This window comes from Asterias amurensis, chromosome 18 (genome assembly GCF_032118995.1).
Source record: "Asterias amurensis chromosome 18, ASM3211899v1".
NCBI classification, from domain to species: Eukaryota; Metazoa; Echinodermata; class Asteroidea; order Forcipulatida; family Asteriidae; genus Asterias; species Asterias amurensis.
The window spans coordinates 4,504,771-4,529,372 of record NC_092665.1 but is presented as its reverse complement, the minus strand read 5'-3'; the positions used below and the strand labels follow the sequence as shown (position 1 = coordinate 4,529,372).

Sequence of the window (24,602 nt, the reverse complement as noted above, 5' to 3'; positions counted from 1 at the left end):
TATCTTTAGTCAGGACGAGTAACTCGTCCTGACTTAGAATAGGTTCAATTCGTCCTGACGCCTATGATTACTGAACTTAACTCATCCTAAGATTAATCCTAAGTTTAGGAAGAGTTTGGTAAATCAACAGCTGGGTAATTGCCAGGGCTAAAAGTTTTGAAGTTGATGTTTGGAGTTACCTTCAACTTGAGCAAGCTGAGCTTCCAGGCCATTAATCCGACCCTCCGCAGCACTCAGCTTCAACTTCAACTCTCCCATTTCACCGTTTGCATACTCCAAAGACGTCTCAGTCACGCGGAGCTTCTCAGATAACTTCCTCTCAGTATTCCTCGCATCTTCAAGAGCCATCTGGTAATCTTTCTCTCTGAGACGTAGCTCATCTTCTAGTTCGGCGTAACGTCTCTGTAGGTTAGCAGCGTCTTTACGGATTGATTCTCTGGTGGACTCAGTCTCGACAATCTTCTGCTTGAGTGTGAAGATATCTTTGCGGTTGTCTTCGTCTCTTGCGTCAGCGGCTGAGAGACGAGCCATCAAGTCTTCGATCTCTTTCACTCTCTTAGCTCTCTCTGTCTCGAGGGTCTTTATCTACGCAAGGATAAGATATAATAATAGTATAACATAATATAAAGTCAGGCCTCAAGCGTGACTCTCGAAGGGGTACATTAATTTTGCTCTGGTTAGGGAAACCTTTATTAGGAAAATGCCAATTTGTATTGGAACTTTGCACAGGGCACCACAGCAATAGGGGATTTTGGGGACGCTGGATGGCAGCAGACTTACCAGGTAAAATCCATTGTTCTAGAAACGTACCCGTGCCCAGAACTACGTAAACAATGGACATTCACCTGGTAAGTCTGCTGCCACCTAGCGTTCCAAAATCTCCTATTGATGTGGATCCCATGGGTTAATTAATTGGCTGGGACTACTACTTTAGCTTATAGGATCGTTATTAACTTTACAAAAACGGAGTGAGTTCTAATTGGTCTCAACGTTTTAACTAGCATTACTCCATTACAACTTGACTACTGCCAAATTAAATGGTACTTTGACCGATATCCAGATGAAGTCCGAAAATACGTTCAGTTCAGAATTTAATTTCTAACATGAACAATACAAATTTGAATTATTTTTTTTCATGAAATAGAGGGATGGGGAGTATGAAAATAGATAATTTTTTAGAGATCGAGACATTTTGACGCTACCAACCTGACGTCTGAGCTCTTGTAGCTCCCGGCGAGCTTCAAGACGAGACTTCTCAACTTCACGGAGACTTGACCTCAGGTCACCAGCTTCCTTCTGGATCGTTGCCTTTGCCTCGTCCAAAACTAATCAACAAAAACAGAGAAGATTTCAAGTAAGAAATCAAGGGGTGAGAATAAGCGAAAGAATAAATCGTGCAAGTGGAAAGCCATCTTCTAAAGGCCTAGAAAGAGATTAGTCAAACGTCCAGGGCCCAATTTCATAGAGCTGCTTAAGCACAAAAATTTGCTTAAGCAACAAATTCAATGCTTAGTAAAATCAGATTACCGGCCAAGACTCCACTCAATTGTTATGCTAAGTAAACAACAGCTAAATACTAGTCATAAGCAATGTATATGGCATGAAATTTTTGCCAGTAACATGTGTAAAATAAGCGAGCTCTTTCCGTGCTTAAGCAAATTTTTTGCTTAAGCAGCTCTATGAAATTGGCCCCAGGGGGTAGAAATGATAGATTCACAGTCTCCCTATGTTACTACAAATGGGAAAACAAATGAGGCTTGGGGAACAGGTTAACAGTACCAAACAAACTTTAAGGCAAAGGCCGATTCATAAAAAATAAAATCCTGAATTGGTGACAAACCACAAAATCACAAGCCTCTTCTGGTAAGGTTTATAGGTAACCCAAAATTATAACCTTTCTACGAGTTGTGGTGGTTCTACGAAAATAAACATTTACAAAAGTATTTCGATTTCCTCATTTCTCAAAAACTGTAGTGTTTCAGCACAAAATATTTTAGTGGAAATTTTAAAACCATGTAAAATAAATGTTAGTGAACATTTATACTGTCAGTCTTACCACTAAACTACTGACAATCATTTATTGTTCTATTCCTCACCTGCTATCCTCTGGTTTCTATCTTCAACATTTCGGTTTAGAGTCGTCTTCTCCGCTTCAGTCTTCTTGACTTTATCTCTTAGTTCCTCATTAATCTTCATCACTGAGTCCTTCTCTCTATTGTCATCATTCCACTGCCGTTTGATGTCAAGATTCTCTTTCCTCATCACCTCCCTCGTCTCATCTCCTTCTCGGATCTTACGATGAGCTTCGATCAACTCTCGTCTCACGCCGTCTCGGCTTTCTTCAACCATCTTCAGTTGTGTCTTGAGTTCGTTGACCTCTCTCAGGGCTGCTTCTTTGGCTTTCTGGAGATCTTTGATGTTGGAGGTCAATTCTCGGATCTGCTTCTCATGAGCCTCACTATGGACATCAAGAAATTAAAATAAAACACACTTAGAAAATGGACTCCACTCTTTTCATCTTTTCGTTTAAAATTGATGACATGTTTGGCGCACTACGCTATTGTTTACACACAAAAAAGGAAAACATAAACAAAAATAACTGTTACAGATTGCTTATCAACCAAAATGTACTATGGTAAACTGCACATTTTGTTAAAGGCTTCGCATGTTGACTCTAGCAGGGTTAAACAACGTGACACTAATAGCAAAATGTAATCTTGTTAAGAAACTTACGTAGCATCTTCAAAGAATCCTCTCAAATCTTTCACTTCAGTTATCGAGGCATTCAAAGCATCCTGTGAAAAAATAGGAGAAATAAATAAAAACCATCAAAACCTAAAAATGCTTTCCAAAAACGATTTGTTAAAAAATTGTAGTTTCCAAACAAACTCTCTGGCTAAAATTTTCTCAAAGAAAAACAAAAATTTACAACTATAATTGAGTGTGTTCACCATTGAGCAGCGATTAAAAAGAGAACAGGTGATGGCGGCAACTCCAGGAGTGCGTCCCCATTCCAAATGACATAAGTCTTTGCCGAACGTTGATGATGATTTTATTACTATTGTTATTATTATTATTATTATTTATTTGGCAATTCATATAAAAAAACAAAAATACAAATAATTTATGGCAAAGGATTAAACTCTTAAAAACATTAAATATATAAATATATACATCTGGATTGGAAAACAGTAAAAAGGGGGATACATCAAGATATACCAAAGGAGGACAGGCAGTGAAAGAGAAGACAAAGTACTACACAACTGAGGACAACAGCAAGACAACCACAATCCAGGTTTGCCAGAGAGAGTACGCATTACTTTGGGTATCTTACCTTATCTTGTTCAGCTTTGGTGTAAGCTTCTCGCTTGAGTCGATCCATCTCCATGGAAGCGTTGGCCAACTCTCGCTGAGAATTGTTCAATTTCTCCATCAGTTGATTCTTCTCTTGTTGAGCAAACGACAACGCCTAAAAAAAATCAAACATTCAATTCAATTTATTTTCACTTTATTTCTTTTACAACGACACTATTTGGGATCAATACGTATGATGATCCGTTATTAAAGGGAAGGTACACCTTTGATAATTGTCAAAGACCAGTCTTCTCACTTGGTGTATCCATAATAAGCAAAAGCATAAATAACAATCCTGTGAAAATTTGAGCTCAATTGGTCATCGGAGTTGCGAGAAAATGATGACAGAAAAAACACCCTTGTTGGACGAATTTGTGTGCTTTCAGAAAGGAATAAAAGACTTCTAGCTAGAAGTCTTTTATTATTTTAGTGAGAAATTACCTCTTTCTCAAAATCTATGCTACTTCAGAAGGAGCCGTTTCTCACAATGTTTTATACCATCAACAGCTCACCAATGCTTGTTACCAAGTCAATTTTTAAGTTAACATTTGTTTTGAGTAATTACCAAACATGTACCTTCCCTTTAACCCTATCAGATAATTATAATACACTGAATAGTGATTTTCAGTTCATTATTTCAGCAAATGAATATGAATGAGATGCTAATCATCAATTTCCACCTGGTCATTGAATCAATGAACGCTTTTGACACCCTTATCATATTCAGCCAATAGGTTATTGGTTACAACTACGAATACTAATTAGCTGTTGCTCATTTTTGTCCATCCAATAGAAAACTTTTATTTAAATTGAATAGTAATCAGCATTTTTTACAGCAAACTGAATCTACTACTGTCAATCAACAAATATTCTTGACATGTTATTTTGCTTATAACTTTAGCCAATAGGAAGTTTGCGTTCACAACCAATGAATATTCATTACATGTTCTCCTGCTTATAACTTCAGCTTTTAGAAAGTTTGCATTCACAACCAATGAATATTCATCACATGTTCTCCTGCTTATAACTTCAGCCTTTAGAAAGTTTGCATTCACAACCAATGAATATTCATTACATGTTCTCCTGCTTATAAATTTAGCCACTAGAAAGTTAGTATTCACAACTAATGAATATTCATTACCTGTTGTTTATCATTCTCAGCCAATAGGAGGCTCTCATCTCTATCTCTTTGCATCAAGCCAAGCTCCTCCTCCATTGCTTCTTTATCTTGTTCATATTTTGCAATCAATTCTTCTCGTTCTTGGTTTGCCTTGTGGCTGAGTTCGTCTCGCTCTCCTTCCAACTGAAGTCTTGATGTTTCCTGAAGACAAATCAAACAAATGTATTGCTGATATCCAGTGCATTAAAGGTAGTGGACCCTTTCGGTACAGAAAAAAAAAAATTCACAGATTTACAAATAATTTACAGGGTTTACAGAAGGTAATGGTGAAAGGCTTCTCTTGAAATATTGTTCCATGAAATGCTTTACTTTTTGAGAAAACGGTAAAACAATATCAATTCTCGTTAACGAGAATTACGGATTTATTTTAAACACATGTCATCACACGGCTATGCATTATATAAATACAACCCATAGATACAAACTGAACGAGTCTGGAGTTATGCATTATAAATACAACCCAGAGATACAAACTGACTAAGCACCTTTTCTCGGATCAGCCTCTCAGTCTCCTCCTCATGCATCTGTTCCCTCTGCTTCACAGCCAGCTGAGAATCCCTCTCCACTTGAGATAATTTCTGCTTCAATAAATCAAGATCTTTCTCCCTCTTTGTGACTTCAATCTCCATCTCCTTACGGACTCGAGCGAGATCAACTGAAAAAATAAATTTGTTAAAAAATGTTACTGACTTGAAATATCTTACGAACTCGAGCAAGATCGACTGAAAAATAAATTTGGTAAAAAATTTCACCGTTATGTAACATCTTGTGGACTCGAACTAGATCGTCTGGTAAAATGGTAAAAAATGTCACCAACATGTACCATGGTCAGCAGGCCTGGGTTGGATTTCACAAAGAGTTAGGACTAGTCTTATCTCGAGTTAGAACGGGTTACTCGTCCTAACTTAGGACTCGCCATACATTTTTACTATCTCTTTGGACCAGTCCTAAGTTAAGGACAACTCCTTACTCTTTGTGAAATCGACCACAGGAATTCCATCTTTAAAGGGGTAAGGAATCAACGAAATCACCCACTGGGAAGTCTTAAATCTAATGGGAACTTTTAAAGGGGCACCAAATGCCATGGCCTTTGCGGACTCGATTCCAAGCCAGGATGGTCATTATCATGACAAAAAGCAACAGGGCAATTCAAAATAATCATACAATTTTTAATCTTCTACATTTGTTTGACCCATCCACCCCCCCCCCCCAAATTTGTTTTTCAATTTAAACAAAGGCAGCTTTCCCCTAACCTAAACAAAAAATATAAAGTGACATTAACCTGTGATAGCTTCTTTAGCCAGCTGGAGTTCCTGTACTTCTGCTTCTAGCTGTTCTTTCCTGTTCTCAAGTTTAGCGGAGGTTTGTTGTAGTTCATACAAGGCTGTCTCCAGGCTATCCTTATCACTGTTTAAGGCAGCAATGACCTAAAACAAAACAACATAATCAACCATACAAATCAATACACCTGACATTCAGTTTAACATTCGCACTTGGTGTATCCCAACATATGCACAAGACAACAAATCTGTGAAAGTTTGCATTCATGTGGGCAAAGAAGTTGCCAGAGAATAAAAAACCCTTGTTGAACATTTATTGCTTTCATATGCCAATAAATGTAACAGGCCTGAAGTATTTTAGTATTTGAGTGAGCAATTTCCTCTTTCTCAAAATCTTTATTACTATCAACAGCTCTCCAATGCTCATTACCAAATAAGTTTCTTTATACTAACAACTATTTTGAGTAATAACCAATAGTCTCCAGGGCCTTAAAAGGGGTTTGTTTGTAACATAATCGTGGACTTACTTCACTCTGTGATCGATTCTCCCTCTCCGCAGCAGTGAGTTGGACCACAAGGTTTGCTTTGTCTTTAGTCAACTCTTCCTTCTCCTTAGCAATTCTAGAGACATTCTCTCCTTGGAGTTCAGCCATACGTCTGGATTGAAGAAGTTCTTCAGCGAGAGAAGCCTTCTGGCGACTCACCTGCATAATGGTAAGAAACATCGTTATCAAGAATGAGCTACAAATACTGCAGGACTGTAATGGTTTAGTTTAGTTTTATTAGACTTTACACTGGCACAAAAATATACAAAGCGATATACAAATGCAAATGCAAAGAAAAAAATTAACTTAAAATACCAAGCCAGTGAGTGGCGAGGAGGAACAGGTGACCAGCACCTCTACAAAGCCGTCACAGTAAAAAACACCATCCCCCTATAAAAAAAATATTTAAAAAAGAGAATGGGGGGGAGGCTTTGAAGGCGGGACAGACAAGCATTGGCAATGGTAAAGGTAACGATAATCGGGATCAACAGTAACATTTGAACTGCCTCTAGCTACTGGGCAATCTCGGTGGTCTACAATTCTGGCCGTATCTTGATGTGTCCCCGTGCCCCCTTTCAATGTTGGCTCTCATTGCGCGGTCTTCTGCGTTACAGTCAACATTGAGCGAGGGACAGGGGACAGGGGAGAGAATGTTTATTGTCAGGGTGAAGTGGACAGGGGACAGGGGAAAGAATGTTTATTGTCAGGGTGGATTGGACAGGGGACAGGGGAGAGAATGTTTATTGTCAGGGTGAAGTGGACAGGGGACAGGGGAGAGAATGTTTATTGTCAGGGTGAAGTGGACAGGGGACAGGGGAGAGAATGTTTATTGTCAGGGTGGATTGGACAGGGGACGGGGAGAGAATGTTTATTGTCAGGGTGAAGTGGACAGGGGACAGGGGAGAGAATGTTTATTGTCAGGGTGAAGTGGACAGGGGACAGGGGAGAGAATGTTTATTGTCAGGGTGAAGTGGACAGGGGACAGGGGAGAGAATGTTTATTGTCAGGGTGAAGTGGACAGGGGACAGGGGAGACAATGTTTATTGTCAGGGTGGATTGGACAGGGGACAGGGGAGAGAATGTTTATTGTCAGGGTGAAGTGGACAGGGGACAGGGGAGAGAATGTTTATTGTCAGGGTGAAGTGGACAGGGGACAGGGGAGAGAATGTTTATTGTCAGGGTGAAGTGGACAGGGGACAGGGGAGAGAATGTTTATTGTCAGGGTGAAGTGGACAGGGGACAGGGGAGAGAATGTTTATTGTCAGGGTGAAGTGGACAGGGGACAGGGGAGAGAATGTTTATTGTCAGGGTGAAGTGGACGGGGAACGTTAACTGTAAAGTTGCGAATGGGTGGCCCAAGCATTTTGGCCGGGATTGTAGTTGGTAAGACATTGCTCTAGAACTGCAAAGGTTCTGGGTTCGAATCCCTCCCAAGTAATACTGTATGCATGTGATTTTGTTCACAGAGCTCAGGAAAGTACTGAGTATACAGTGCTGACACACATCAGTGTATGGGTAAAACAAACATTTAATATTCCTTATCCCTGATGCAAATTTCCATCTGTTAAAACATTAAAAAAGCATTGAAAAACACTCACACAAAAAAACTTTAAATTTTAGATAACTTCAACAGCAACATAGACCTAATTGCAAATACTTGGTACGTGCTTGTTAGGAATGGAATAAGATGCAGGCTGGTTTAGCTAGCTATCAGTTTGATCGCAAGCTAGACTGGCAGCCGATTGTACCAAATTTTACGCAACTGCGTAAGTCCACTTGCGCAACGTTTGTGGCGCAAGCTGCTGTTTAAAAACAGTTCAACAATTAGCGCTTGCGCAATGGTTATTTGTGAAAAGGTCTTCGTTTCATTTTAGTAGGGCGCCCTCGGCAAGAGATTAAGCATTAACTTAGTAGAGCTACAAGATCACACCAACCACACATACATACCTGAGAGAAGCTGTCTTGCAGTTCAGACTTATCTCTGTTGACTGCATCTAACTCATCTTCAAGTTGAGCTTTGGTGTGTTCGACAAGACTCAAACTCTGGTCCAGTCCCATCTTCTCGGTCTCGGTATCCATCTTTTCACTTTCAATACGTACAAGCTCTTCTTTGATCGTTGATTTCTCGTGTTCAAGATGACCTTTTTCAGAGAACAGAGTCTGCTTCTCGCCTTCCAACTAAAAAAAAACAAACAAATAAAATTAAAGTATTAAACAAAATGTTATTACAAATAAAATTAAGGAATACAACACAAGGGAAACTGGTTCGGGGTGAACAAAGAGTCTGTCTCCTTCTCACCTTCCAACCAAACAAAAATTATAATCAAAACCTCAAACTAAATGTTCCACAAATAAAATTAAGGAGTATATAACACAAGGGAAACTGACCGGGAACATTATAAATCAATTTTGGGATGACCAAAAAATTGACTGAAACTGTGACCTCAATACTCACTGCCAGTACTCTTCCAACTGAGCTACCTAGTTGATGGGCCCATATTCTCTCCTGAAAAAGCATTCCTATAATAATATCCATGCTGGATATCTTGTAGTGCTGGGCGAATAGTGAAATTTTGGCGGATTGATATTAGTTTTAGACAGTGTCACTCGGTTCATTCATAAAAATGACCGGATCTAATTTAAAGATGGCGATTTGCTTTTTTCTTTTGATCGTGGATGACTCTACGTGAAGGAAAACTTTTGTAATCTTTGAACTAATTACGTCAGAAATGTTATTGTTTTAAATCTTCACGGAGGTGAGCATAGTTAAATACTTAATTTATGCTGTTTTATGCTGTCTTAATAGAAGTTTCATTAGGATTCAGACAAAACATTCATGTCAGTTGTCGCCCGACGTCCACGGATATTCTGATATTAAAGAATATCCGGTTACTTGGTGTAATTACAGAACTATCCGGTTTATAAATAGCTATTCGCGCCCTATGCGGATATCCGGTTAAGAAAAAAAAGGCATTCGCGGTTACGATAGGAAAACCTATTCGCCATTAACCGGATATTCAAATAATTCGCCCAGGCCTAAATCTTGTCGTTGTTTTTAAAGACTTGTCCCAAGTTGTTTTTCATTCTTACATCAACCTTAATCGCGCTGGATTAAACTTGTCTTAGTCTTTCTCCATTTTCACACCAGATTTGGTTAAACTTGTCATAGTCTCTCCTTCATTCTGACCTACCTGCATAATGATCTTATTGAGTTCTATTTTATCTTGACCAAGTCCTTCGTTCAGAGCTTGCATCTTCAGCAGAGCATCCCTTAGAGTAGCCTCGTCAGTCCTCACTTTGTTTAATTGCATCTCCAGCTCGGCCTTGTGTAACTCGGCTCTGGATAATGTAGCACCTGTAACAACATAATCAGATCCAAACTTACTCTTGCATCCTTAATGTGGGTTCGAGAGTTGTAACAACGTTGTCCTTTAAGGCAGTGGACACTATTGATCATTACTCAAAATAAATATTAGCATAATACCATTCTTGGTAACGAGTAATGGGGAACTGTTGGTAGTATAAAACATTGTGAGAAATGGCTCCCTCTAAAAGTGGAGTAGTTTTCGAGAAAGAAGTCATTTTCCACGAGTTTGATTTCGAGACCTCTGATTTAGAATTTGAGGTCTCGAAGTCAAGCATCTGAAAGCACACAGCTCCGTGTGACAAGGGTGTTTTTTTCTTTTATTATTACCTCGCAAACTTCGATGACCGATTGAGCTCAAACTTTCACAGGTTTGGTATTTTATGCATATGTTGAGATACACCAAGTGAGAAGACTGATATTTGACAATTACCAATAGTGTCCAGTGTCTTGAAGCAAGACACTTAACCATGATGCTTCGTCCTTCAGATGGGACATAAAGCCGTTGGTCATGTGTTGTGTAACACACGTTAAAGAACCCAGTGCACTTATGGGTGTTCTTGGTTTGGTCGGTACCATAACTTATGAACTTCCTTTCAAACACAAGAATATAAATTTCTAGACTCACCGATTTCTGCCTTTTCTTGATCCAGAACTTCTCTCTCCAGCGTTGCTTTATTTAATCCTTCCTTCAAGCTGACGATGTCCTCCTTCAGAGTAGAATTCTTGCCTTCCATTTGCTCCAGCAACTTGTGACTAGATTGAACAAGAAAAAAAAAATTAAGTATCTTACAACAATCTCCACAAATCTGCAAAATCTTTGACAATTATTGGGCCAGGCCTGTATGCTTCGTTTTTTTTAAAAGGCAAGGGCACCAAGGCAATTTCTCCTTGGTAAAGGGCACCCTATCAAAAAATTGTAAAGTTCTACTGGGGTCGATTTCGAATAGAATTAGGATTAACTTAGATATTAAAAACTTCAGGCTAGTCCAAAGTAAGGACAAGTTAACTAGAGATAAGATAAGTCGAAACTCCTTGTGAAATCCACCCTGGAGCATTTCAAGGGCACCAAGGCAATGACCAGGGGGCATATGGGGGGCATGGACGCAATCACCTTTGTTGCCTCCATGAAGGATCAGGCCTGTGTGCCTACTCAGGTTGGTACTCAAGTGGTTTTCCCCCCGACCTTTCACCTCAGCAAACCCCTGTACTAGTCCCTCTTCAAATCAGAGCAGAGATGCCAACATTGAACTTTAAAAAAGAGTAGCATCTCTCAAAAGTTAAGGGCGAGCGTGGCTTGGGCTGGGCTCCCTAAACCGATCTTTCTATTACTCTCTACAATGCTAATTAGCTCATTTTCAGGCATTGTCGTTAAATAACAATTACCTCTGTATGCACCATCAGAACAGCTACAAATGTTTATAATGAGTATTATCGTAGCGTCGTAGTCACTACTCGAAATCGTATTTACTACGCCCAAATCCTGTATGTTGGTATCTCTGTCAGAGCCTTGCAAGTGGACTGGGGCTTACAGTTTTAAAAATATTGGGTGTGACTTGGTAGTAAAGTTATTCCGGTGAGCAAATTTGATTATTGCCTGGCTATTTTTGTGCTTAAGCAGCTCTATGAAATTGACCAATGTTGAGAAGTTGCATATCTTTCTGTCAAGACACATAATTATGTGTCACGATTGTATGATTTATGTTTTATAAGTTTTTTCATCTCACATTAGTTCAATCTCTTTTATAAATTATTGTCTTACCTTCGGTCAATCTCTTTCTTCTGTCTCTCCATATCACGGTCTCGATCGTCCCGGTCATCTTCAAGATTATCTCGCTGTCTCTGAAGCTCAGCGTTTGCAGCTTGGATTCTTTCATTCTCTGTGTTCAAAGCTTCTATCTGCTCATTCAGTGATCGACGTAGATTCTCAAGAGCTGACTTTTCACTAAAAAAAAATCATAATAAAATTTCATTATTAAAATGCTAAGTGTTTGGCCACTTAAGTGTGGAGGACATTTTCCGACACCTTAGTGTGCATTTGTCCAGTGGCCAGGGGTAGATCTCACACTACCCTGAAGGCTTCATTTAAAAGTAAAATAAGTAAATACAACTTTCTTGCTTATTAAGTTTCATTTCACATTAAACAAAAAAATCACAGAGCAGTAAATTAAACACCCAGATTCTCGATCTTACTTTTGTAAGTATGATCTGGAATCTAAAACACTTTTTTTTGTACACAGGCATAAGACATTTCACAGGTGCTTAAAGCCATTATACACTTTCGGTAAACAAACAAAAAAAGTTCACAGATTTACAAATAATTTACAGGGTTTACAGAAGGTAATGGTGAAAGACTTCTTTTGAAATATTGTTCCATGAAATGCTTTACTTTTTGAGAAAACATTAAAACAATATAAATTCTTGTTAGGGAGAATTACGGATTTATTTTAAACACATGTCATGACACAGCGAAACACGCGGAAACAAGAATGGGTTTTCCCGTTATTTTCTCCCGACTCCGATGACCAATTGAACCTAAATTTTCACAGGTTTGTTATTTAGCCTATATATAAGTTGTGATACACGAAGTGTGGGACTTGGACAATACTGTTTACCGAAAGTGTATAATGGCTTTAAGGAAGAGGGGGTGCAGTTGACTGAAGTCACCTATGATCATGATGGAAAAAGAGGGGTATGAGTGCAGTCCATATTGCCTATGGTAAGGAAGAGGGGGTATGAGTGCAGTGGACATTGCCTATGGTAAGGAAGAGGGGGTATGAGTGCAGTTGACTTAGGTCACCTATGGTAAAGACATGGGGTATGAGTGCAGTCGACATTGCCAATGGTAAGGAAGAAGGGGTATGAGTGCAGTTGACTTAGGTCACCTATAGTAAAGACGAGGGGTATGAGTGCAGTTGACATTGCCTATGGTAAGGAAGAGGGGGTATGAGTGCAGTTGACTTAGGTCACCTATGGTAAAGACGAGGGGTATGAGTGCAGTCGACATTGCCTATGGTAAGGAAGAGGGGGTATGAGTGCAGTCGACATTGCCAATGGTAAGAAAGAGAGGTTATGAGTGCCGTTGACTTAAGTCACTTGTGGTAAAGAAGGGGGATGCAGTTGAGTGAAGTCACTTAGACTGAAGTCACCTATGGTCATGTTGGTAAGGATCAGGGGGTATGAGTTTACCTTCCAGTTGCGTCCAGTGAGTTCCTAAGTCGATCTCTGTCTCTCTTGATGTCATCGGTCTGGCGTTTTGCCGTCTCCACTTCATCCTTCAATCCTTGGATACTACGCTCAAGATGTCTCTTATCTGAATCCCCATTCTCAAGATGCTTTCTCAAGGAAGCTACTTGCTCCTTGTTGGAACTCAGCTTTACTTTCAGCTCCTACCAAAAAAAAGTCACAAGGCAAGTCTCAGTTGCGAATAGGCAAGGCAGTTGAAACATCAGATAAAATGATGACTATTGTGACAATAAGATGTGACTAGCTATTCCGCAAGTTACACTGCCAGTAGCATGAACGTCTGACGTCACACTTCGAGGCTTGTGAATTACGCCAGAGAGTGGCCTCGAGCCTAGGTCAATCCCTGTCCATAATCACCTTTCACCTACATTCATTTCACATGAAGATTCGTAATCATTCTACATCCATAAAGACATTACATTCAAGTACATGTAGCCTACTAGACACAGTGCAAACAACTACAGACGACAGAAAGATAAGCTTTCTATCTGTGTTTTGATTGGTCCGAGGTGATGTTTGTCAGCTGCACCCATATCACCTCACACCAATAAAAACACAGATATGAAAAAATTTGCCACTGCACGTAAATCCGATAAATTCATTGTATCCAATGAAATCACAAGTTCTAAAAAGCAAGTACCTGTCTTTATTCTTGCAGATAAAGACAGGGACCAGTGTATACTGCCAGGGACTTCTAGGACCATGTCTGAAACCAAGATGCTCCAGAGTCTTCCCGACTGACTGCAACTGTCGATCTTTCGACCTCGAGCACATCCAGTCGCTCCTATCTGTTTCAGATGCAAACTTTTCGTGTACTCGTTTCAGAATTTGGTTTGGCAACTCTGGGGCGCCTTTCTAAAAAAGGGTGTTACTCACCTGGACCTGAAGCTGCCTCTTCTGTAGAGCAGCCTGGACGGCTGAATAAGTAGATTCGGCAAACGCTGGTGAACGAGAGCGAGATGGAGAGAGAGTACGTCTTGAAGGTGATGGTGCACGACGTGGAGAAGGAGAACGATGAAGATGTAAAGCACGACCAGGAGAGGGAGTACGCCTGGATATAAAGAAGGAGATACAAAAATAGATGTTAAATTTGCGTGGAGGATAAAGAATATTCGATTCGGTTTGACCCATAAAAAATACACCAATGTATGTTAGCACTGTATACTCAGGTCTGTGAAAAATCATCGGCAAATTACTCGTGTGGGATTCGAACCCACGACCTTCGCAGTTCTCTACTTACCTTAGAGGTGTTGATCTTGCATAAGGTGATGGAAGAGTAACATCCGACATGAACCCAGTCTCTTGATCCTCGCCAGCGCCAGTACCATCCTCCATCGCCCCGGAGACGTCCGCATCCTGTATAACAACCTGAGCGATGTCACGTAACGCTGTATGTAACGCTTCACACTCTTCACGCAGTACGCGTAACGATTCACCGTTATCCTCATCATCAGCTTGCTGCTGCAGGGACGCTTCAGTGTGACTCGACTCCAGAGGTTGAGTTTGAGAGGCTGAGATGTTGACTCGACTCACGCTCGCTGAGCTAGAGACGGTACGTAGCTGATTGTCCTTCTCGGCTAAGAGGATCTTATGTTTCTCATTGGTTACTGTCAACTCATTGATTCTGTAACCGAACAAGAGAAGCAATATATTGAAATAAATACCAATTATTATTATTAATATTCCAACTTTTACACTAGAGTCACGGACCTGATATTAAACAAAGGTCAGATACCATGGCATCTGTTGCCCTGGTCTTGGAAGCACTTCAAAACTTAAATATTTTTAATATTGCATTGTAAGTGCCCTTTGCAAAATGAAAATGGCCTTGCCCTTTAAAAAATGAAACTCTAAGCTGGCAGTTGATTTCACGAAACGACAGGATTAATCCTATCTCGAATTAGGACGCGTAACTCATCCTAACTGTGGGTTTATCTGACGGTTTACATGTTTCAGTGCAAGGCTGGGACTCGTCCCGAGTCCTAAGATTAATCAAAAGTTAGGAAGAGTTTGGTGAAACCGACAGCTGGAGTCCTATAATAAATAGGTTCCTATAAAATAAGGGTCCTGTACAGCCCTGTAATATACACATTCCTATAATGACATACCTTGAATTCAGCTCTGTCTTATCAGCGTCAAACCTCGCTTGTAGATCCAGCAGTTCCTTGACCTTATCTCTAAGCTGTTGCTCCAACTGCACACGTTCAGATCGTTCTTTCTCTAGATGGACTACTGAGCTTGTCTCATTGGTGCGCATATTGGAGGTAAGATTCAAGCATGCGGAGTGGAGGTTGCGTGCTGAACGGGTCATTTCAGCTCTCACTTGAGCCATATCGCTGTAATAGTGACATCGACATGATTAATAATAAAGATATTTGTTAAGCGCTTAATGCCAAAAGCCTCTAAGCGCATAAAGAGAGCAATAAAGTAACAATGAGAAAAAGATACAAAATTACAAATATAAAGAGAACAATAAAGTAACAATGAGAAAAAGATACAAAATTACAAATAGGCAGATAACAAATAAGCAGCTTCAAACAAATCAGTTTTAAGAGACTTAAAACATTGTACAGGTTGTCTTAGTTAAGTTAGCAGCATCTAGGCGTGATTGTAGTAAATGAAGAAATCAAGTAGCCATCCTATTTCTGTCTAGAGATAAGAAACTCTCAACTTTGTAAATGTTACGGTGATGGATCACAAAACTTCTATGTCAATTAGAAAGGAACTGTAAGGAGCACCAGAGTGCACCAGAATAGGGGTATAAATGAGTTTGGACGATATCACGATATTATCGAACATCGCGATATTAATTTGGAAACGATTTTGATAGCGGATGGATTTGGTTTTAATCGAAATATAGATATATCGCGATATATCGCAATATATTGCGATATCAATTAAATATCGCAATATCGCGATGTATTTGCAAGCTGAGACATCTTGCACCCCATAGGTTTGGAGTAAAACCAGAAGAATAGGTCATTAGAACACCTCCCTAATGCTATGACCGTCTCCTCTACAACTTTCACTTGAAGTTTGAAGACTGAATAAAATAACGCCCAAGATTAGGTATAAAAGTAGCAGAATATCTCACAGGACTGGCCTTTGAAATAGAAAGGAAATAAAGTATTTATAATGTGCAATCGGTCTAGTTTCATATTCTGCAGTGATTTGAGACAATTGTGCTAAGGTGTGGAATTTTGAGTCCAATTACGAAAACACCTTGTTACCATAAAGCGAAGCAGCACAATCTACAGCCAGTCCATACCAAAAACACAGGGGCAAGCCCTTTCTCTGTCGTCTGTAAGATCGAAGATAAGTGTACTGGGGTCCTTCACATGCACTATATCGCTTTATGTCGCGTCCAAAAGATAAAGCAATGATGGGTAAGTGTCTTGCTTAAGGGTACACAATTTAACTTAAAGGATACTTGTTTCTAACAGAAACACAATGTTCCCATATTTACATCAAACTTACACAGTTTGAAGATTATGATAGTAGAACACTTCCCTTAAAATTTTACTTACTGAGGTGCTGTAGTTTTAGAAAATTGAGTAAAAGTAATAATTTTCGTCTCAGTTTTTACATGTAAAAACGTATTAACTAGTTATGCTATGGATTTGGTATAATATCATAACTGGTTAAGGGGATTTTACAATCCAATGCCAAAATACTCATTACTCATTTCTCAAAAGCTACAAAACCTTAGTTAGTAATATTTAAAGGGAAGCTTTCCACTATCATTATCTTCAAACCCTGTAAGTTTAATGTAAATATGTGGACATTTTGAAAAAGTACCCTAATCCTTTAAGGGTACACAAGTCAAGACTGGGACTTGAACCCACACTCTACTGATCAGAAACGAGTCTGGTTGGTTCGAGACTTCTCAATCATGACAGATGATCGTTTTATTCCTTACCGTTCTGTGGCAGTCTTCATCTCGCTGAATCCACGTCTGAACCCAACCACATTACGCCATACAGCTAACAAGCGACTATGCTCATTGTTGAAGTAATCGTTGAACGACTGTAAAGAATAGGAAATAAATAAAAACCATCAAGTCAAATCAAACTTTAAGGTACCGATAAAAGAAGATTAATTCAAAACTACCCATGTTTAGCATACTGATGGTGTATTTTTTTTCCACGACAAAATGCATCTAATGTGAAACAAACATGAGGTAGTGGCAGGTTTAATTCCCCCGGAGTTTGCTGGGTGGTGAGCAAGGGGGTTTTAGACACCTTGTAAACAGCTGGTTAGGGCCAAATTTCATAGAGCTGCTTAAACACAGAAAGAAGCTCACCACAACAAAATTATGCTTACCAGAATATGGTTACCAGCCAAAGTACCATGTCAGGTGTACAATCTCTGGCTGGTATCCTGCTCATTTCTGCTAAGCAGAAGTGTTTAAAGGAGTATTTTGTGCTTAATCATCTTTATGAAATTGGGCTTTGGTATTTATTAAATTTCAGGCCTGGAATTGCATTTTTGAAAGGGCAAGGCCATTTTCATTTTGAAGAGGGCACTTCCATTGGAGTCTCAGGGCCTTGTCACACGAGGCAACTTTTCTGGGCAACTTGGAGGCCACCAACTGCAGTGCATGCTACAGGACCACTTTGGTAGCACAGGGGTGGATTTCACAAAGAGTTAGGACTAGTCTTATCTCGAGTTAGGACCTACATGCAATGTGTATATCTCATAGGACTAGTCCTAACTCTTTGTGAAATCGACCCCAGGAGTAATTCTTCAATTAATGTCTTGCGATCTCCAAGAATAACAATTGATATGTTTATGGCTTTTCTTCCTGGGGATTGCCTGGAACTGGTTGCCTGTAAATTGCCTCGTGTGACAAGGCCCTACGGGAAACTTTCGACAGTGTACCGTGGCGACGACCAGGGGCAACTGAGGATATGGCCTCAATGCTATGTCTGTAATTCAAGGACTGCAATTTGTTTTTACCTTTTCCTCATCTCTCCATTCGTTCTCCCGGACTTCCAGATCGTCGCGAGACTTGGTCAAGTCTTCGGTCAATCTAGATATGTCAGAGGTTAGATGTTGGTTGGCCGTAGAGGCTTGGTCAAGCTGTTCCCTCAAGATGGAATTAACATGAGCGAGACTTCCACTCCTACAAAGAAAAATATGACAACAAATAAGAGTTGATATGAGCAAGGCGTCCGCTCATACAAAAAACTGTGACAACGATAATGAGCAAGGCTTCCATGCCTACAAAGAAATTATGACAACAAATAAGAGTCAAGGAAACAGAAAATAATCTGGGATCAGTGTCTTACAATGATTTACGAGGTATTTAAAAGTCACGATTGTGACATAAACATAATGGCCTTCATAACAAACGACTAGTTTGTTAAACTAAGGATGGGATTTTGTTGTGTCAGTGCAAATTCGTTGTCCCAAAAGAGAATTTACATTTACAAGTTGCAGAATGTCGTTCTCCCTTTTTTATATAAACCCGAAATGTTACGTAATGTACACAGAACAAATCAAAATGTGAAATATACTGAAAATACTTTTGGGGCCAAAGTCCTTCCTTAAAGCCATTGGACACTTTCGGTAAACAGTATTGTCCAAGGCCCACACTTCGTGAATCACAACTTCTATACAAAATAACGAACCTGTGAAAATTTAGGCTCAAACGGTCATCGGAGTCGGGAGAAAATAACGGGAAAACCCACCCTTGTTTCCGCACTGTTCGCCGTGTCATGACATGCATTTAAAATAAACCCGTAATTCTTTATATTGAGAATTTATATTGTTTTAATGTTTTCTCAAAAAGTAAAGCATTTCATGGAATAATATTTCAAGAGAAGTCTTTCACCATTACCTTCTGTAAACCCTGTAAATTAACTGTAAATCTGTGAACTTTTATTTTTTTAAGTGTCCAATGGCTTTAATCTAGACAACCTAAACCTCCCAAAGATTATAAATTAAGTTTACAGACTCTGTGCATCACCACTGAGAAAAACGGCAAGTTTGGACTCAACGAGGCCTATTCCTTTCTCTTTTAGGCGAATGCTGTATGTATACTTGAATAGTCAAAAGTCCAAGGAGATCTTGAGAAAAAATCCTGGGACGGGAAATACACACCAGGTTTGAACTTTGACCAATGCCACTCATCTCACCTTTGTTGCTCTTCCTCAAGTTTCAAGAGAGCATTCTCCAGGTCTGAGGAGTGTTCTTCCTCTCGGAGTTTGAGCTGAGCTTCGGCCGTCTCTAACTGACTCTGAAGAGTATCAGTGGTGCTACGTAACTATGGTAACCAAAACAAGATAAATGTCAGTATTGTTGTCATCACTCCTATCACTGCCTCAAATATAAGGACTGATTGCCCCAGTATTAATTGGTCAAAGTTGAGAATGTTATAGCTTCCAAAACTAACAAACCTGAAAGCAGAAATGTACTTGGTTAAGATAATAGAGACTTGAGTTCAAGCTCACTGGGCAACAGAAATTTAGATGGATGAGATAAATTGAGAATATCTTACCGAGTATCTGTGTTGCTCACTCTCAGCAACTCGATCCTGCAGATGAGTCTCCAACTCGCCACACTTCCTCTTGTACTGCAAAACCTACCGAGACAAATCACTCAACCAATCAGCGTCTTATAAAATTAATTTGTAATAATTGATTTTCCCGGCTATTTCACCTCGGCCCTAGTTCTACGTGCAAACATATTGATTAATCAAAATAAATATTGGGAATTTCCATTAACTTGCCACAATCTAAACAACAAGCTAGCAAACACACTGCCAAATGTTTGCTCTGTTGATGCATTTAATAAGCGAAGCGTGAAACTGGAATCTAAATTTAAGGAGGTTTATTGTAATGATGGAACTTCCACCTTTCAGTCACCTCTGGAGTTATTATAGATTTCAATTTCAATGCAATGAGCAGATACTTGGAGGAAAGTGCCTCTGTGAAGTATCAGGTCTGAATCCGACTCCAAAAATGGTGAGCTGGGCCCACATTCATAGCGCTGCTTAGCGGCCAATTTAGTGCTTACTGCGCAGTTTCCATTTCTGAGCTGCCCAATGGTAAGCACACAAAAAGCCATGCTCACCTTCCGGTGCTTACTTAACGAAAAAATTAATGACACTACAATACAAATCAATAGTGAACGCGCAGGATCAGGATGGCCCATACTTTTCTTGCTAACCTATGAGCTACGCCAACACCTTAGCAATTTTTTCTGCCATAGTAAGCATTATTAAAACATTTGCTAAAATGTTAAGCAGCTTTATGAAATTGGACCCAGATCATGGAGGATCATTTCAATTCACTTTATTATCCCCGATGGGAAATTCATTTCAGCCTATGTATAATCAAATTTAAAAAAAATACATAAAATGATTTGTTACCATGTAGGAAGATAGGCAGACAAGCCGTATTGTATGTCACATTCGTGCAAGGGGGTAAACAATTTCTCACCCCTCTCATACACTAATCCTTTCCTTTTTTTACCTTTGCTTGTAGTTTCTGAACAAGTTGAGCCTGCCTCTGCTGTCCATCTTGATAAGCCTGAAGCTTCCGTTTGTAGTTAGAATGTTCATCCTCGAGTTTATGCCTCAACTCTACATTCTGAGAAACCAAGGATCTATTCTGCTCCTCTCGTTCACGTTCCACTCCCGCATCAGACTTATAAGATTGCTCCAACTGTTACAAGGAAAGGAAGAATGTGAGAGGTCACGTTTCAATTGTAAACAAAATGTAACGAAAAGTCTGTGTGATGCACTGGAAGCAACGGTTGCCCTTAACAATTTGCAGTTGATTTGCGAGCAGGACCATGGGCCCAGCTTTGTCAGTGTTATATATCTTAATTTTAAGATTTCTTTAACCGATTTAGGCAGTGGTTTTCATAGCATATCAAAAGAAAGCAAAAACGTAGCAAGTGTGACCTTTTTTCAGAAGAAGTTCAATTTGCGAGTTAGAATTTAATGATGTATATTGTCTGATACAATGCCATATTTGGTCATAACAATGGTCCATTTGAATTCTTCAGTACAGTCCCTCCAGTGTTGCTATGTCACATGGTCAGCAACAATGTTTTGCATAGTTACAGAACAGATTAAACACACAATCTCAATGAAAAGTGTGGCACAAGGATACTACGTTTTGCTGTTTTGTAGGTCAAAACGCAAACGCTTGGTCAGCGGAAAACTGATCAAAGGGAGAATGCTGGTTCCCTGGCACTTAAGAAACTTTTCTGAAGTCTCCAAGTTGCCTGACAGGTTTGTTTTTTTGTGTATGTTGAGATATATACCAATTAAGAAGACTGATCTTTGACAATTACCAAAGGTGTCCAGTGTCTTTAAATTTGAAAAACAACACACCCAATAATCTTCTCTTAAGAGCATTTGCCTGATCCGTTTAATGTTGTTGGTCCAACTGTTAACCGTTAATCTGAGATAATCTTTTCCGCTAACTTGGGAAGCATTTTTCAGATTATAGGCAGAGGGGAATTACCCTGCCAGTGCCACAATAGCTTTCATGAAGGCTTGAATGGCAGTTAATCTGTAGTCCGGTTAGAGGTGCTAAAGCCATGGAGACAGAGATTAACAACAACAACTTAAATGGAGAATGAATGGATTATGGCATGAGTAGCTAGAGACACATCAATACAGCATTTGAGTTTAAACTGCTTTGGCCAATGGCTAGAAAAACACCTTTGTCATGAATGCATGCAGAACTGTGTAGTGTATAGTATACACGTGTTTCACAAAGTGTCATGGCCAAGCAGTCTAGAGCGTCGAACTCCAATTCTGGTGTTACCACAGCCTGAAATTGGGTCCCTGTTATGGCATCCAAATGTCCTTCAGAAAGATTTGCTGTTGAGAACTGCGTATTTGGAGACGTGCGCCTTTTGGCAACAGTTATATTTTTTATTTGTTTGCTCTCCTAGGCATCCGGCTGTTGTTTAGTTTTTAATATATTTTTTAAGTGTGTACATATTATTAATATTAAAATATTATGATCGTTATTACATGCGCACATTTTTACTTTAAAACACTTGTAGCGATAACTCAGAACTCAAGAAACAAGAACAATAATTTTGCATGTGTCCAAAAACATTTAAAACATGAAACTTCTACTACATACACAGCAACCAATTACAATTACGACCAATCACCTCTTCCGTATCACAACTTTTGTCTACCATCATTTCACTGGTACCCTCCTCATCATTGATCCCTTCCTCATCCACCTCCAAAAGAGCATCAAACCCAACCTCAAATAAATTACGAACACCGTGGAAGTCGGAGGGTCTTCTCGAGTTTGAATGATAGTTGAGTTTTCTAACAGGACCAGAATCCGAATGGCGTCTGCGATGTCGGTGAGAGTGACCATATTTCTTAAGTAATGTCGCTAGTTCATTATTGAAGTCCTGCTTGTTGCCAACTGATATCTTGCCTCCCGTTTGGATAGCATCTTCCCACTAAGAGAATTAATGAATGGTTTAAACTGACTTAGAACGACTCCAACAATGACCTACAATGACTGAAAATTACTGGCCAACTATGTTTATTTGCCTTCTGTTTGTCTTCCTACATGTACTCCTTAGATGATTCATCAAACTCGGATTAAAATCTCTAAATTTAAAATTTGACTTATCAACAAACTATCAAAATAAAAAAATTGGCCAAAGGAATGTTGGATGATTTCATTTTAATCAAAGGTGATGTTTTGGTATTTTGATGATTTTCTTAAGACTACAGTTCCAGATTCCATAAAGACTTGTCCTTTTAAATGCATCTAAACAGCACTGTAATAATATTCACACGGATTCATCAATGTTTAACAAAAAACAAATTTGGAAAAGATATAAACTAAGAATTCTATGCCATTTATAGCATTCCCACATTTGGATGGAGCTGTCAATCTTCTTGCACTACAATTCCGTTGCCTAGAAATGACCCACACACTTCCACAACATTTACACAAAACACAAAGTCCAAAAGTAAACAAGCCTACAACATGGTGTCTAAGTGAGCTGTGTGCATACATAAATGCCCCTAAACTATTAAATCCCATGCGGAGCTGTTTATTTGCTACTTGCTTGGTCCACCCGACTCTTTACAGATCCTTCAAGACTTGAATGACGACGTCGACGCCCATTTTCCGACATCCTCCCTGACTTATAATAACACTAAAGATTCAAAGCGCTTATGATCCTCATAAGTCATTGCACCAGTAACGTTCCTAAACAAGAAACATGGCTGGACCTCTACACATTACATCTACCTCATGCCCATATACACTGAAAACCGTAACCTTTCAAGTCGCTCAATAAGAAAAACAGCTCTAGCATCACTTCTTTTGTGTCCAAACTGAATTCAATACTATTGATTATGCAAATATAACCTATTTGTTGATTCCAACCTGGACAAAAACACTGCAATGTATCAATGGAAAGAGACGAACATTACAAGGCGATCAATTTAGACAAGACATCATAGACTGAAAACATTCAAATAAGCTACGCCTGATCAAATTTAAAAAGTACTAGACAACTTAGTCAAGGATCCAAGATATAAGTTAATCAAAAAGATTCACAGCATAGATTTGTAGTGTGGACCGACACACGGGTGTAAAGAAACCTTGAAGGCAATGACCACAAGGCAAGCGCAGTTAGACTTTTAAGTGGTAGCGTCCCTTATTGTTATGTTAATGAGTGTTTACTACATTGTTGACAAAGTGGTACAGACTGATGCCTGGGGCTTGAATGAATGTGTAGAAACTTCAGTACAACTGGTTCAATCAGCTGCGAGGTTCTAAGCAACATCTGATAGGATTAGCTTCACACAGTGTAAGGTGATCTGACCTAAGCTAGTCTAACTCACCCCAAACTCATCTATTGCCTATACTTGGACGGATTTTAAGAAGCTAACATTACAAAGTGTTTGCATTCCCTTTGTTGTTTTTTCCTGTCATTCTCTGAGCGCTTTGTAACCTTAGGAAAAAGCGCTACATAAATGGTATCATTATTATTATTATTAAAGTGTTCAATATTTGAAAAAACTTTTAAACTGGTTTATTTGTCTGTACAAAAACCCAAGAGCCTTCAAAACATTACTATGACCTTAGCGGAAATAAGTGTCTGTCCTCCGAACTCCATGCTATGACCAACAGTATTGTATTTCCCTTCCAATAATCCAAGGTTTACTTTATTCAATGACTACTCAGCAGGAATAGTTAGCAGGTTAGCTGGTCAATGTCATTCTACTAGCCTGCAACTTCTATATTTCACATTATAGAGCAAGTTCGAGTGTGCACAATGGTTAACTAAAGGTCGACATTTTGACTCGAACCCAGGCTGGTCGACCAATGGTTGACTACTGTGGTCGACCAATTGGAACCAGCCTCGAGCCCATGGTTTCTTCACTGGTCCCAACAGCATGTTCCATTCTAACATGTGTTAAGCACAAAGGGGAACCAGTGACACTTTAGCGAAACGGTGGAAGGTTGACTAGACTACCAAACGAGTCGTTCCGGTGAGTACGTCACTGCGCATGTGTGTTAGACTAAATGTGCGCACTCAAACTTGCTCATAGCTGCTTGTCAACAGTCTTGAACACTAATACGTTGCCATGGTAGCCAGTCAAACCACACAGGGAGAAC

At 39.4% G+C, this 24,602-nt stretch overlaps 1 protein-coding gene across 7 annotated transcripts in view; it reads right to left on the bottom strand.

The window, feature by feature from the left end:
* Window positions 1-24,602, bottom strand: part of LOC139950760 (uncharacterized) — a 54,443-nt gene that overhangs the window by 15,944 nt on the left and 13,897 nt on the right. For 3 of the 7 annotated variants that reach the window (XM_071949554.1, XM_071949555.1, XM_071949558.1), the window contains exons 1-24: window positions 23,041-23,125; window positions 22,114-22,419; window positions 20,448-20,639; window positions 19,472-19,555; window positions 19,110-19,237; window positions 17,929-18,094; window positions 16,889-16,995; window positions 15,078-15,305; window positions 14,210-14,593; window positions 13,846-14,020; window positions 12,913-13,112; window positions 11,486-11,668; window positions 10,352-10,479; window positions 9,551-9,714; window positions 8,307-8,537; window positions 6,342-6,518; window positions 5,817-5,961; window positions 5,020-5,189; window positions 4,496-4,675; window positions 3,335-3,469; window positions 2,734-2,795; window positions 2,097-2,458; window positions 1,207-1,325; window positions 180-585 (exon numbers count right to left, since the gene is read on the bottom strand). In XM_071949554.1, coding sequence (XP_071805655.1) covers window positions 180-585; window positions 1,207-1,325; window positions 2,097-2,458; window positions 2,734-2,795; window positions 3,335-3,469; window positions 4,496-4,675; window positions 5,020-5,189; window positions 5,817-5,961; window positions 6,342-6,518; window positions 8,307-8,537; window positions 9,551-9,714; window positions 10,352-10,479; window positions 11,486-11,668; window positions 12,913-13,112; window positions 13,846-14,020; window positions 14,210-14,593; window positions 15,078-15,305; window positions 16,889-16,995; window positions 17,929-18,094; window positions 19,110-19,237; window positions 19,472-19,555; window positions 20,448-20,639; window positions 22,114-22,419; window positions 23,041-23,109 — 4,501 coding nt within the window. In that variant the 5' untranslated portion in view covers window positions 23,110-23,125. Of the gene's footprint in view, window positions 1-179; window positions 586-1,206; window positions 1,326-2,096; window positions 2,459-2,733; window positions 2,796-3,334; window positions 3,470-4,495; window positions 4,676-5,019; window positions 5,190-5,816; window positions 5,962-6,341; window positions 6,519-8,306; window positions 8,538-9,550; window positions 9,715-10,351; window positions 10,480-11,485; window positions 11,669-12,912; window positions 13,113-13,845; window positions 14,021-14,209; window positions 14,594-15,077; window positions 15,306-16,888; window positions 16,996-17,928; window positions 18,095-19,109; window positions 19,238-19,471; window positions 19,556-20,447; window positions 20,640-22,113; window positions 22,420-23,040; window positions 23,126-24,602 lie in introns of those variants that run through there. The other 4 variants (XM_071949559.1, XM_071949557.1, XM_071949560.1 and 1 more) reach the window with 2 other exon arrangements.